Source organism: Anabrus simplex, chromosome 8 (genome assembly GCF_040414725.1).
Source record: "Anabrus simplex isolate iqAnaSimp1 chromosome 8, ASM4041472v1, whole genome shotgun sequence".
Classification (NCBI taxonomy): Eukaryota; Metazoa; Arthropoda; class Insecta; order Orthoptera; family Tettigoniidae; genus Anabrus; species Anabrus simplex.
Window position 1 is genome coordinate 154,524,391 of NC_090272.1, and position 15,934 is coordinate 154,540,324.

A 15,934-nucleotide genomic window follows, 5' to 3' on the forward strand; every position below is an offset into this window, starting at 1 on the left:
AGGTTAACTTCATGGGCACCGCAATGAATCGCAAAAATTTTATACCAGACACAATGATCTGTGTTAACCACATCTTCATGTGCTGTTCTGACAATGTCCAACAACATTTCAGCAAGATTTAACAAGCACCATGAGAGCATCTCATTTATTATTTTGATTGAAGATGAAACAACATCTAACAGTTCCCTGTCAGCTAGTGGTTATTTACAGCAGTGTCCAATGGATTACATATAGCTAACACCACACATATAGATTTGATAAACTACAGGATCAACATTTACCAGTTCCTATTGAAATGATCAGCAGTATTAGAACTAACAGTTCTGTGTATATAAATTAATACTTAATACTTGAAATTATTCTCAATGATGAACATACTCAAGATGTTAGAACCTAGTTCATTTTCAAATTTATTCATATTCCATCCCAGTTTTTAATGTCACTTTGTATATATTTGTTTTCATTTGTTTTTATGTCAATTGTGTGCATGTACATTTGTTTAGTTATTAGGTGTTTTACATTAAGGCTGAAGATGGCCAGCCCAGGCCGAAACTAGTCCCTAATTAATGTAATTTAGAATATTACATATTATAGTATTGAATGGTGGACCATTACTACATTAATTTAATAATTACAATGTACTTGCAATTCAATACGGATCAGAACCATGAAGTTTATAACCTATGATTATGAAGGACTGGTTAGAGGAATGACAGAGCATTTTCTTTAACACAGTGGCCTCCAAATAGCCCAGATATGAACTCAACTGAACATCTGTGGGTTGACTTGGAGAAGCGGGTTCATGCTACATTTCCACCGCCCCATAGTGTACACCAACTGGCAGACCTCAAGAAACCTGCCACCATTTCTTCGAATCAATGTCTCACCCAGTAGCCGTAGTTCTGCGGGCCAAAGGTGATCCTACATTGCATTAGATAGGTGGTCATAATGTAGTGGTTCATCAGTGTATATGCAAAGTGAATAACAAACCAACGGAAATAAGTCCAAGCAGGTGGTCATAATGTAGTGGTTCATCGGTGTATATGCAAAGTGAATAACAAACCAACGGAAATAAGTCCAAACAACTTTGAAATAAAGAAAAAATGAAAATCAATATGCCTGAATACATTTAGAGATTTATAAAATTCACCAACACACTGAGCATCATGGGGCTCCACTTAAACATGGCATTCCTCCGACTTACATGTTCTAGGTTCCTCACAGTCATCATTCCCGTCTTACCTTCCTCAACAATGCTGTAAATTTGTAATGTGTTAAAAGTAATAGAAGTTAGGAGACCTATATGCTATTTATCATAAACACACTCATAAGCAGTATCTGACACAGAAGCTGGGATGTTGATCAAAATATTGCTCCTTGACTGTCATTCTGTTAAACACTTGGAATAGATGTAGGGAAGAGTATAGATTTGTTGTTTCATTGTGAGAATTATAATTTTGAACGGTGCAACTTCCTAGTTAGATCAGGAATTGACGAAAAAATGTTGTCTAATTAAACCCAACATTAAAAGTTCAATTGCTCAAATTGAATGTCAATATTCATATAATAAAATTAACTTACGTTTTGTCAATCCCACATTATTCTGCTCTATGTTGTTGAGTCTATTCACAAGTTCTACATTAACATTGGTTGCAAGGGCTGCAATTCCATCCATCTGCAAAGAACATATAACACAATATATAGAAACTCTTCACTGGATTAAAGCACAGTTTTAAGTCAATTTTTTTGATTCGTGAGCTGCAAACTTTCCATATGCTTCAAAAATTATTTTGAGTATCTGAATACGAAGGCTGATCAACAAAGACCAAGATTGATGTTTTTTTTTTTCTTCACAGATGTTTGTTCCTCCATTTCAATGTTTACATGATCTTTTTCAAAGTAGTCCCCTCATACTTCAATGCACTTTTTATAGCGTCTCTGCCAGTACTTTAACACATGCTGCAGACCATTCTTTGTCAGGTCCTTGAGAAATGCCTCACTTCTCTTGAGCTCTGCTTCAGAGTTCTCAAATCGAATGCCCCTAAGCTTTGATTTTAGTGATGGGAATAAATAATCACAGGAGACAAGATCAGGGCTATAAGGTGGATATGGTACATACGTAATGTTGAATCAAACCAGGAACTTCAGGACTTGATTTGCAACGTGAGGCCATGCAATGTGATGATGAAGTCGCCACCCAGTCAGAGAAAGCTCTGGTCGTTTCTTTGCAATGTGCTTCCTCAGTGTAGCCAATACTGACGTGTAGTAACAGTAGTGTGAGGGGGAACTGCATGCTGGTACAAAATCATTCCATTACAGTCAAAAAATGTGATCACCATCACGTTCCCTGCAGATGGAACAACTTTTGCCATTTTTGGCGATTTCCACACTGTGCTGGCTGGTTTTTCTTCAGGATCATAATGATGCTTCAGCTTGTCAAAAGTTTCAATGGCTGTATGGTTTAAACAAAAACAGAATTTGATTGCGCTGTAACGCTCTTCTTGCGTCACCTCCATTGTCTGGTATGCAAAATGCACGTAGCGTCTAAAAAATAGAGCATTACTGCCAACCACTGATATGAGTGTGCAGCCGCCTACGCACATTATACATAAAAACACGCTCTTTTCAAATATTTATGTTTCAGATAGGAAACTATCATGGAAGCTACAGGAAAAAATCAGTCTCAGTCTTTGTTGATCAGCCCTCATAGTATTTTCCCCCTTCTGGTCAATAATTAGCATTAAAATGCAACTTGAACACATCCATTTTCAAATACTAATACACAGCATTCACCACAACTGAATGATTTCTTTCAACTGGTTTCTGTGAATCACAAAATTTGAGGATTCACCTTCTAAGTATGCTAAGAACTCTACCTAATGCAGTTGCTATAATAACTAGGTTTGAATGTACAGTAGTAATCTCCTTCTGAAGTATAGCAAGAAACATATTATCTCTGGAAATTTATTAGTCCTTCTTCACCAAAGGAATGAACTGAACTAAAGTAACATTCTGCTAAAGTTGTTAATTTATGATAGTATTTTCCAGACTAGCTTAGGTGAGAAAAATTCTCACTTCCCTATTTAAATGTCCAGGGTAGTCATTGGCATTTAATATGTTGGCAACGAGACCCACCGTCTTGTTACTTCTGGACGGCGATCTCGTGACAGATTGTATATAATGGAGTCTCACCGCTTGCTGTTTACAAATCATCCCTTCCTACTCTCTGATGTGTCTGTACAGAAGCCAAACTAACTTCTTATAAAGTGAGACATGTAGAGTACTCATGAACTAGAATAATTAACATGGTACACTGCACTGCTGAGCGAGTTTCTTGTGAGGCCACGGTGGTACAAAGTACCGCTGATAGGTGTTCGAGTCTTACTATCGGGGAACCCATTAATGCTTTTCTGTATTTTCCCATTTTCATTCCATGCTTATGCTTATCATTAACAGGCCACACAAATCCTTGCAACCATACTTATTTCTCTGAGCTGATACACGATGCTTAATCCAATAAATTTAGCATAAACATGAGCATATCTGCATACATCATTACCTCCACATTTTTTACACTACTGGTGTTAGAAGTATTGTCAGTGACCACCACAACATATTTCAAATTCAATTTGGTAAAGCATTTTTTGTATTGCAAAACGTAATAGGCTTGAAATGGACACTACTTATCAGACTTGTCAGCCTGAATGACTAGCATAATTATCCTCAGAGTTTGAAAAGAAAACAACTTCACTTTTTGTAATTAATCTCTCTGATAACTGGTATAATAACATAAAAATATATCGCAAGTATTTCACACACACCCTACAGTAGAACAATGAATGCCTTGGAATTGTAGTGTTAAGCGCTAGTAAACAAAATGCGGCACAATCTGTTGACTACTACGAGTACTATCAAACACAAGCTTCTAGTACCACTGTGGCCATCTAGCCAAAAGCATAGAGTGAAATTGCCTGTGGGGCCATGGCAGTACCTTGGGGTGGTAAGAATTTTTATTGTATTTAGTACATATATTGAACAGTTAAGTGAAATATCACTTCAAATATGGTTTAACCTCTGATTTACTATATGCACAGTAGAAAGCAAGCTTTGGCCACTGGGACATTTCTTGTTGTGTGTGGTGGCAGTCAACGTGTTCAAAAATTACTCAATATGCATTTTCTATTTCTAATGCATTTTATGTGAAGAAAGCAATGGCAAACTATTTCACTCCTCGTCTTGCCTTGTACACCTTATTTTGGCACCAGCATCGGTTTTTGTGGTTTCCCTTTAATCACATAATCTTTGGTGGTGCTATTTGAGGACCTAACCAGCCTTTGAGCAGATGACCAGAGGGAAATACAATATGTGTAAATATAGGAATGGAAGTGTTTAAGTTCAAACGGTTTGGCAGGTCATAAACAATATTATTAGGGACAAAAATTGATAATGATAATAATAATAATAATAATAATAATAATAATAATAATAATAATAATAATAATAATAATAATAATAGCTTTAAGAGATACAGTTCACAGTATGCAGACAAGTAATGCATGAGGTCGATGTGCAGTGAGAGATCTGACGGTGTCCTCGCTGTAACTGGCAGTCTTTATGCAGCATTGTTTGGGTTGATCAAACAGTGTTGTGAAGCAACCTATTAAAAGTTTCAGCAAGTGTGTTTTCTGCTGACATTCCTACAATGACCCGGTAGGTAAATAGAATTATAGCAAGGATGCCGGTGAGGTTCTCAGAGCGTGCCAACACAGTGCACTTGTGAATCACTAGACTTGCCAAGCGGTCCCAACACATCATGCACACTACTGCCTCCAAGGCCATGAGTAGTACGTATGTATTTTTCCTTCAGGTACTCCTGACTTATACTGCATTTTTAATCAATAAACTTAAAATACAACACATTGTTATCGATGTATTAAACACATTGTTATCGATGTATTAAAGTGTTTAAAAAAAAAAAAGTTTTGCTACTTTAACAACATCAAAAGTTTGTTCTTGGTTTGAAACATTTTAACCTAAGTAAAATTTATAAGCCATCTGTAAAAGGTAATAAGACAAAAAACAACAATTCTTACAGTAAATGACAGTGGCATCTCGTGACCTTAATCTTATAAATAAAAAAAAACTAGCTGATATACCCGTGCTTCGCTACGGGATTCTCAGAAAGACTGACTTGGTGGTTTTCCTAACTGAATTCAACATAGGTCAATACAAAAACGTCAGTAGGAATGTAGCGATTGAAAGCAATGTTATCATATAAAATACTCGATCAAATGAAAAACCGCATACTTTCTCACTTTCAACAAACAGTACTACGGTGCCGATCTAACAGTCCAAAGTTCCAGAGCTGGAATAACCAGGTCGCAGACTGCCGTGAACACTCCTCTGTCATTATTCCGTTAAATATGCACACTACTCATTCCAATCAGTGCCTCAGAGTAGGGATTGAATAGCTCGAATGCTATGATGAACCAGTGTGTTTCATACCAGTAATATCAGAAAATGTATGAAACAGAGGAATGGCATGCTAAAGAAGAAAGTTATCTAACTCCCCAGCTACTTCCCGCCAACATGCAGACAGGCTGTTACACTCGGTACGACCAGGCAAGTTGGCCATGTGGTTAGGGGCATGCAGCTGTGAGCTTGCATCCGGGAGATAGTGGATTCGAACCCCACCCCCGGCATCCCTGAAGATGGTATTCCGTGCTTTCCCATTTTCACACCAGTCAGTACCTTAATTAAAGCCAAAGCCACTTCCTTCACACCCCTATTCCTTTCCTATCCCATCGTCGCCATAAGACCTACCTCTGTCGGTGCGACGTAAAGCAAATTAAAAACCTCGGTACGCTGCAGTAATCCTATCTATCGGGGATGAGTGGAAACAGAAGAGAAAAAGCACATCACAACAAACAATGACCAATGTTATTGTTGATAAAGTTTATGAGCTTTCTATATTGCAGGCCTTCACATTAGTTTTCTTTCGACTCTGTGATATTAGGGCGTCTTACAAAATTACTTATATCGTAGACTGTAGTTCCTTATTCTCACACTTTACATACCAATTTTCACTAAATTCTGTTAGCCATTTTCTCGTGACTCAGCGCTGATATGGACTTAGTAACAAAAATCCAAATTCATGAACATCTCTGTGATTATATGCGGTACGGTAACAATGTATAAGACATAAGTGATCGGAAATTTAATAACTTCTTACATAACTACTACTAACTTACGACATAACTAAAGTTATGCTAGTTATGTGGTATTTATCGATACGACCACTGATAAATAACTTTTTTGAGAATTAAATTTCAGGCCTTCCCCTAAACTACCATTTGACTCAGTGTGAATAAAATTATTGATGGCCTAGATTATAGCGACTTATTCCCCGACTATGCATACCAATTTTCGTGAAGATACGACCACTAATATTTTAAATATTTGAGAAACTTTAGGCCTTCCCCTAAACTACCATTTTTCTCAGCGTGAATACAATTATGTATAGCCTATATTGTAGCGACTTATTTCTCGTCTTTGTCTACCGATTTCCATTAAGATACGACCACTAATAACATAAATATTTGAAAATTAAATTTTAGTTATTCCCCTAAACTGCCATTTCACTCAGCGTGAATACAATTATTTATGGCCTAGATTATATCGACTTATTACGCCGACTTTGCATACCGATTTTCAGTTAGACAGGACCACTAATAACATAAATATTTGAGAATTACATTTCAGGCCTTCCCCTAAACTACCATTTTTCTCAGCGTGAATACAATTATGTATAGCCTATATTGTAGCGACTTATTTCTCGTCTTTGTCTACCGATTTCCATTAAGATACGACCACTAATAACATAAATATTTGAGAATTACATTTCAGGCCTTCCCCTAAACTACCATTTCACTCAGCGTGAATAAAATAATGTATAGCCTAGGCCCTAGATTGTAGTGCTTCATGACCCGACTTTACATACCGATTTTCATTAAATTCTCTTCAGCCATTTTCTCGTGATGCGTGTACATACATACAGACAGACATTATGGAAAAGTAGAAAATGCATTTTCTTGTTACTGTGGACATGATCGATACAGAAATACCATTCTTTTCAAATTCTGAGCAATGCACAGGCAAAACTCTTATTTTATATATATAGATTAGGACTGAAAAGAAATTCAACAAGCCAATTCTTCTGTCAGTGAACTTCTAAGAAACGTTGTTGTTCAAATCTTTCCTGATTCTGAAAAATCTGCTTCCTAAGTTACTATCTCCAAAAGAGGAATACATTATAAGTTACTGGTGGAATGTCCTTAAATTCTTTACTGTTGTAAAAGAAACACAAAGTTCGCTCTTTGGTTTTCGTTCTACTATGAAAATATACTGAGAGTAACTGCTCAAATTTTTGAGGAATTGTGATTTAAAATAACCTTAAAATCTTCAAAAATGGTAATGTATTTATTTCTATGGGAAGCACTGAAACGGCACTTGTCCAGTTTATCTGAATGTTCAATAGTACCAATCTTACTCCAGTTTGGTTGGTGAAGATTACTCAATATTCAGTAACAAGTATTTTTGTTCCTCTTTTCAATTCTCAGGAGTGAAAATGAAATCTCAAAGTCCTCATCATGCACATGAGAAAACTTTTCGTAATGTCAGATATGGTAGGGTAAAAATGTTGAGATATTGTCTCTTGGCATCCAGAACTGCGACTGTCTTCTGCAGTACAGGGTGTAACAATAAGGTACGACTAAATTTTCAGGGCACATTCCTCACACGTAGAAGAATAAAATATTTTATATGGATATGGGTCCAGAAATGCTGTACTTCCATGTTGAAACTCATTTTCTACAACTTTCAATGGTAAATTAATAATGGGAAGCACAGAGGAACAGAACATACCAGCGTAACACATGAAAATCTTCCTTACATGAAAAGTTCAAAATGCTCCCCATTAGCATACATCAAGTTATAATATACAGCAATAATTTGGGCTATCAGTGGGTTGACGAAGATATCCCATCCAAACTTGTGCAACTTTCTGGGTTGGCCAAAGATTGAGGACTTTCCTTTGTGGAATAACACACACTGTGTATTTAAATTAATCATCAGATTGTATGGGCATAAACCGTGGTTATTAATAACTTCAAAATCTCAAAGACACACTATAGCACCATGGAAAATTTCCAAATTAATTTTGGACAAGTATTAATTTAAACAATGTAAAATACACTTAAAAGAAACACAATACATAACAATACAGACTTTATATAGACTACAGAATATTAAACAGAAAATGAAAGTCATTTCTTGATGAAATGGGCATCGAGAAACGAGACAGATGAAATGAATTGTAATCTAACCTTAAGAGTTTCTAATTTTTTTAAAAATGGTAATTACACAAGAACACAATGGTGCATAATTTTTTTAACAATAACAAAAAAGAAAATTTTACAATTTGCTTGTCACGCCAACACAGGCAGATCTATGGCAAAGATGGGATATGAAAAGGCCAGGAGTGGGAAGGAAGCGGCCGTGGCCTTAATTAAGATAGCCCCAGCATTTGCCTGGTGTGAAAATGGGAAACCACGGAAAACCATCTTCAGGGCTGCCGACAGTGGGATTCGAACCCACTATCTCCCAGATGCAAGCTCACAGCTGCGCGACCCTAACCGCACGGCCAACTCGCCCGGTGGCAAAGGGTCCAGAAGAACACCAAATATGTGCTGAGTGGTCTGGTAAACTGCTCCACTGAATCAGCCAATTCCTATTTGTGCATTAGGTAAGCACATTTTCCCTCAGTTGTTCAAAAGCGATTCAACATTGCTCATTCACTACACCTTAAATTGTAGCCAGGGACTTGAGCAGTTTTGTCCTGAATCAGATGACCATTCACAGGTATACAAGCATTTGAAATTTCCTCCCACCTTTCTTTCATCTTGAAAGTTACTCCAGTTGGTGCAGGGTCTACGGTCGATGATGGTCTCCTGGAACATAACCTGAGGACCTGCAGTTCTTCACAGAGTGAATTTCTGTGAGAACAACAGTTCAAAAATCTGCACACAGCAGCCGCCTTGCTTCACAATGCAGGTGGGGTGATGTTACTGAGGACTGGGAGCCATGAGAGTATTCAGATACATACCACAATTTAGCACATCTATTTTATGTACATATGAATTGTTAAACCAAAAACAGGATCACAGCATTCAGTAGCAGAATACACTAAGGCAAGTGGCACAGTGTGCAGAGTATGGTCATCTGCTCCCCCTCCCGTTAATATCTGCTAGTTTATGTACAATACTAAGTCTTGCACTAATCTTTTCAGCCTTCATTAGATGTGGCTTGAAAGTGAGGGTATCGCCTTCTACTATGCACTAAATGCCTCTCCACGCTTCCTGTGCTTTCGAGCGATCACGTGATCATTACCGTATTTCACGCAGGAGCGCCAGCATGTCGTCATCCTTCTGCGTGTGTAGGATTCAATGAACCTATTTAAAACGCTGAGACCGTGGTTTGAAATTATCTGGTGTTTCATACCATAATAGAATGTATTGTATGTGGTTTGGTGTGGAATACTGCAGTGCTCGTTATCTTCAGAGTGGTAGAGCCTATGTACGTGAATTTAGCATAATTCCAGAAATAGTGAGGTACCAACTGGTACGTACAGAGGTGTGCTAATTATTATGGTAAACATAAAAATATCGTTTATTCAAGTTTTAAAGTGACATGTAAGCTACAAAACGAGTCAGGATTTATTTGCAATATTTTGTATGCATGCCATTGATCTTTAGGAGCATTTTCACAATCTGGCATACTTTCTGTCAATGTCCTGCACTGTCCTTAGATGATTTCATCCTGATACTGTATTTTCATGAGTGTTTCGACCAACTGTACCTTAGAAGTAACGGTTTCCTTTGTAATTTTCTTTTTCACTGTAGCCCACAGATTTTTCAACAGATTCATGTCAGGGCTGTTACCAGGTTAATCAAGCATTTTAATATTTTCATGCATGAAGGATGTCACTTTCTTTGCTCTATGGTACGGTGCCCCAAGCTGCATGTAAATTCACTCATCTGAGCCATACCAATCTTTCGTTCGAGGGAGTATCTCATTGTACCCTCCACAATGTACAACCTTCCAGTTCCATGCTGTTTAATAAGCTCCACGCCATGGCGGAAGTTTGATGTTTCATTGTTTGGTGGGTGTATTCCTGGTGGAATTCCTGGTTTTTCCTCCGCTGGACATACAGGGCTGATTCTTTAGCGAAGCAAAAGAGAAATTTATCACTAAAGCACACCTGAGTCAAAAGTAAAGTATTTAGGCCACACAATTCCACTGTACTTTCTGATAATTATGTATATTTATTAACTGTTAAGCTGGATAATAATTTTCACTTCATAATAAAAAAAAGAGGCACTACTGCATTGGTAAATTTTGGAGATCTTATAGTCACAAATTACTCAAGAACTGTATAAAATAATACTCTACCTTTTACCAGTCTTCAACACTCTAATCCTTTAAAGAATTTTCTCACTGAAACCTCTCAGCTGATACTGTGGTCATGATCTTGGCTTTTCTTCGTCTCCTTGTCTTTAAACCTGCAAGGCATAGTCGTTTTGTGACTGTTGCAGGAGAAATTTGCACCCCACACTTTCATCTGCATAGACAATTCCTGCTGGTTGCTTGCTGGTAAGATATTGCAAGATTATAGAGTTTCCTTTTGGATCAATAATTTTTGCTGTTAGCTTGGGCTGCCTGCCACATTTTTCGATATGCACTTGCTGGTATACATGACCATCATCATCACTTTTCTTTATATAACTCGTGGCTTGCTGATAAATACAGTCTTGCAGCTATATGCTCTCTTCCGATAAAGCCCCAGAGATGCCAAATTTTCTTAGTGAGATATGCCTCTTCACCATTACCTGAAAATTTTGTTAGCCTCGAGTAATCAAAGTGCAAAACACAAAACCTTCCACAGAAATATTAACTTGTTTTTTTGCCAGTGGCTTCACGTCGCACCAACACAGATAGGTCTTACGGCAATGGTGGTATAGGAAAGGCCTAGGAGTTGGAAGGAAGCGGCTGTGGGCTTAATTAAGGTACAGCCCCAGCATTTGCCTGGTCTGAAAATGGGAAACCACGGAAAACCATCTTCAGGGCTGCCGACAGTGGGATTCGAACCCACTATCTCCCAGGTGCAAGGTCACAGCCGCGCACCCCTAACCGCCCGGTGAAATATTAACTATAGCAAAAGTGTGCAACATAGCTATATAACATCATACTATACATATTTCAACTCAAAACTTAAAGACGGATCAGATCTCTTCACAAACTTTACGTAAGCAGCACCGTATAACACGTGGGTTCAACAGATGAAGGTAAACAGTTGCAAAACACAAGCAGTATTGCCACCACTTGCATACAATATTGTCATAATAAGTCATTTACTGCATAGCATCCCTGAAGTCATGACTAATTTATCAATAAACAGATTATGCTTAAAGCTTACTGGTGAGAAGAAACAGGGGAATTCAGTCTTGTACCATAATAATTTGTACAGCTCTGTTCAGTAGTCTGTATATATGTAAATGTAAAATGTTACAATATTTTCATATGTATTTAGAACTGCGTGCCAGCTTAAGTTCATGATTAATTCAAAAGACTTTACTTTAATTGAATTAACATCCAGCAAAATAACCAGGCCACACTGTCTCTTACCCGGAGGCCCCGGGTTTGATTCCCGGCCAGGTCAGGGATTTTTACCTGGACCTGAGGGCTGGTTCGAGGTCCACTCAGCCTGTGTGATTAGAATTGAAGAGTTATCTGACAGTGAGATGGCGGGCCCGGTCTCAAAAGCCAAGAATAATGGCCGAGAGGATTCTTCGTGCAGACCAAACGACACCTTGTAACCTGCAAGCCTGAAAGCTGAGCAGCGGTGGCTTGGTAGGCCAAGGCCCTTCAAGGGCTATAGTGCCATGGGGTTTGGTAGAGCGAGGAAAGTAAAGGAATTTCGCTTCACGAATTCCCAAGTGATGCAGACCTAAGACAGAAATTACTGAAAAACATGTCACAGGACAGGTTTGTTCCAAATTTTGAATTCAAAACATGTTGTGTGTAGTCTGCATTTTGCTAAAGCAGATTACCATCCCAGACTAAAAATAAGAAAATTGAAAGAAAATACTGTTTCTTCCATATTTAAAGATTATCCTGAGCATAGGGTGCCAAAATCAAAATCAACACTAGAAAGGCGACCAATAAAGAAACAGAAACTAGGGCAAAACACTGGAAAGAGGAAGAGACGATTTCAATGATGAATACTTATGCCAGTCAGCTGGCAGATAGTGCCAGTAAGTCTGTATAGACAACCAATAGGCGTTTTGAAGCTGACAAAGGCAAAACCATTTGAGACTGAAATTGTGGCACACCAATCAGAAAATCAAAAAGCTGCAAGATGATTTGAAAATAGAGAAAGCGAAATTGGACGAGTTCAGCAATACAAACTTACTGACTCTAAGACCTCATCATCATCATCATCCTAAACCATCTCCAGTTTCCCGGGTGTGGTATATGAGCCTCCTCCATCTCATGCTGTCCTTGTACCACTCTTCCTCCACCAACTTGTCCCAATCATGACCTCTCAGCAGTACATCGTTCTTAACTAAATCTATCCAATTCCTTCGTGGCCTTCCCACGGGTCGTCTTCCTTCTACTTTTCTGTCAAATTCCTTCCTTGCAGTTCTGTTTACTGGCATCCTCTTCATGTGACCAAACCACTTCAGTCTTGATATCTGAATCTTATTGAGGAGAAAATCATCTATTCCTACTTCTTCTCTAATTTTCTCATTCCTAATCTTGTCTTTCCTGGTTTTCTGGATCATAGTGCGTAGGAATTTCATTTCAGCTGCCTGAAGTTTGGAATTATCTCTATTAGTCAGTGTTGTGGTTTCGAGACTGTATGTAAGAACTGGTGTATAATAGGACTTGTACAATGTCATTTTTGTTTTCATGGGTATTTGCTCATCCCAGAGCAGGTGTCTTACCTGGTGGTAAAATTGTGTTGCCTTATTGATTCGATTGTTCACCTCATGTTTTGCTAGGTTGTCATTTGATATAACGCTACCCAAGTATTTGAAAACTGGAACGCTGTCCAGTTGGGCTTCATGTAACATGACTATTGGTTCTGCTCCTTCCCCATACACTTTGATCACCACCGTTTTGGCCTTGCTGATGTTTAAACCATATTTCTTAAACTCCTCATTCCAGCTTTGCATTCTCTCTCCCAATTCCTCTTCTGAGTCACTCCAGATCGCAACATCATCTGCAAATGTGAAGGCTTTGATATCTCCATGTGAAGGCTTTGATATCTCCATGTTCTTTCCTTTTAATAGATTTCATTACTACATCCATTACAATAATAAATAGAAGTGGTGACAATGAGCTGCCCTGCTGCACTCCTCTCTTTGTTTCAAACCAGTCCGACAAACCATATCCTACTTGAATACAGCTTCTATTCCCACTATGCAACATTATCACTTTGTCTATGAGGCTGTCCCGCACTTGAAGTTCTTTCATACATTGCCAAATTCTTTCCCTTGGTACACTGTCGTATGCTTTCTCAATGTCCAAAAATATTAGAAATAAAGGCTTGTTCTTCTCCCAGTATTTTTCCATTAGCATCCTAATTGCAAATATAAGGTCTGTAGTTTACCTTTCTGGTCTGAAACCATACTGCTCTTCTTCCAAAATTGGTTCAACAATATCTCTTATTCTGGTCTCTATTATTTTTTCCAATATTTTCAGGACGAGACAGTAGTGTGATACCACGGTAATTAGTAAATTTTCGTTGGCTTCCTTTCTTGAACAGAGGTACGATGCCCTCAGGAATAGTTTTTTCCTCCCGTATCTTGTTGAGCAGTCTGTAGAGCCACTGGATTCCTGGAATTCCCGCTGCATTCAGCATATCTGCACTTAGTTCATCTATGCCCAACTGCCTTTCCTTTCTTCATGCTCTTGAGCACACTTTCAACCTCAAGCCATGTAATTGGCGGTTCAGTTGTGGTTCCTTGACTTGGCTCTCCTCTATCCGTTATGTTTTCTGTATCTCCATTCATCAGCTTTTCAAAATAGATCTTGAGTTCTTGTTTAATTTCTCACTCTTCTTGTGCCAGAGTTCCATCATCAGGTTCTATTGCTTTTATGGTCTCTTGATCCCTTCGCTTGTTTTTCACTACTCTGTATAGCAATTTCATATTTCCTCTACTGTCCTCTTCCAGTTTGTCTGCAAACTCATTCCATTTCATACTGGACCAAATTATAAATTACAATAACGTGCCACCTCGCTGGTCAGAAAAGTTACATTTTTTGGTCATAAGGGTATATCAACACATGCTGGGGCTAGTCTAAATGTAGACAGTTCTGGCAGTGTCTCCATTTCAAAAGACGGCAGTGGGTAAGTTTACTAGTAGTATGCTTTCTTATATGTGACATGTCAACCTTTTACAAACTTCCTGCTGCCTATTTCCTTTCGAGCAGGCTGTCTGGTCTTGAAGTGTACTGTCAGTCGTCAGACAGGTTGAAACTATTGCTTTTGTAATTTTAAGATTAGTTTCAGATAACCACAAGACAAATGTGAAAATGATGAGACGACTATCCAATGGAAAAGTACTGAAGTCTAGATTCCTCACCCTACAAATCAAGACAGACCTCTATTCCTAGCCTTCAACCTGTCACATTCCTGAAAATGTCAAACATCACTTTTAGAAAAGATCATGTACGATAGGAAGAAGAAATTAGTGCCTGCCAGTACACCAACTGACCAACATCCTAGTAGCGCTGAGGTGTGGGTAGTGGAGAAATTGTACACTAGTTCAATGTACGAGGACGGTTTGAAAAGTTCTCGGAATCACCGCTAGATGTCAGTGCTAGAGTAACGAGGTTCCTGCGCAATAATCACACATCCTTTGTGAGTGAACACATGGCGCGTCAGTGCTCTAGCTGCAGGAATGTGATAGTGACGACTCATTGTTGTTGTTCCCGCGTAGTGATTTGTGACAATGGAAAAAACTGAGATTCGAGCAGTGAATAAATACTTTGTAAAGAAAGGTATGAAAACAAAGGAAATTCATGCCGACGTTCAGAACACACTGGGGGACTCTGCTCCTTCATTTTCAACTGTTGCCAAGTGGACCAGCGAGTTTAAATTTGGTTGGGAGAGCTTGGATGATGACCCGCGTAGTGGACGGCCAAAAAGTGTTACAACCCCAGAATTTATCGCAAGAGTGCATAAAATGGTCATGGAGGATCGTCGACTGAAAGTGCGGGAGATTGCTGAAGCTGTAGGGATGTCTTCTGAATGGGTATATTATATTTTAACCGAAGAATTGGGTATGAAAAAATTATCCCCAAGATGGGTGCCGCGGCTCTTGACATTGGACAATGAACGCACCAGATTGGAAATGTCCGAACAAAGTCTGGCCCGTTTTCAGTGCATCCAACAAGACTTTTTGCGCCGGTTTGTGACTACAGATGAAACTTGGGTCCACTACTATACCCCAGAGACAAAACAGCAGTCAAAGCAGTGGAAACATGCTGATTCACCACCACCAAAGAAAGCAAAGGCAGTGCATTTGGCCAGAAAGGTCATGGCCACAGTTTTCTGGGATGCAAAAGGCATTCTGCTGATAGATTATCTTCCTACTGACCAAACAATTACGGGGCAATACTATGCAAACCTCCTAGACCAACTACAGGAAAAGATACGCGAAACAAGGCCTGGTTTGGCAAGGGAAAAGTTCATCTTTCTTCAGGACAACGCTCCGCCGCACACCAAGTGTTACTGCCATGGCAAAACTTCATGAACTGGGGTACGAATTGTTGCCACATCCACCTTATTCACCTGATTTGGCACCAT

The 15,934-nt window shown here is 38.7% G+C and overlaps 1 protein-coding gene across 2 annotated transcripts in view; it reads right to left on the minus strand.

The window, feature by feature from the left end:
• The window catches only part of LOC136878909 (probable elongation factor 1-delta), a 184,427-nt gene that overhangs the window by 107,091 nt on the left and 61,402 nt on the right, over window positions 1-15,934 (minus strand). For both annotated transcript variants that reach the window (XM_067152509.2, XM_067152508.2), the window contains one exon: window positions 1,582-1,675. In XM_067152509.2, coding sequence (XP_067008610.2) covers window positions 1,582-1,675 — 94 coding nt within the window. The remainder of the gene's footprint in view (window positions 1-1,581; window positions 1,676-15,934) is intronic.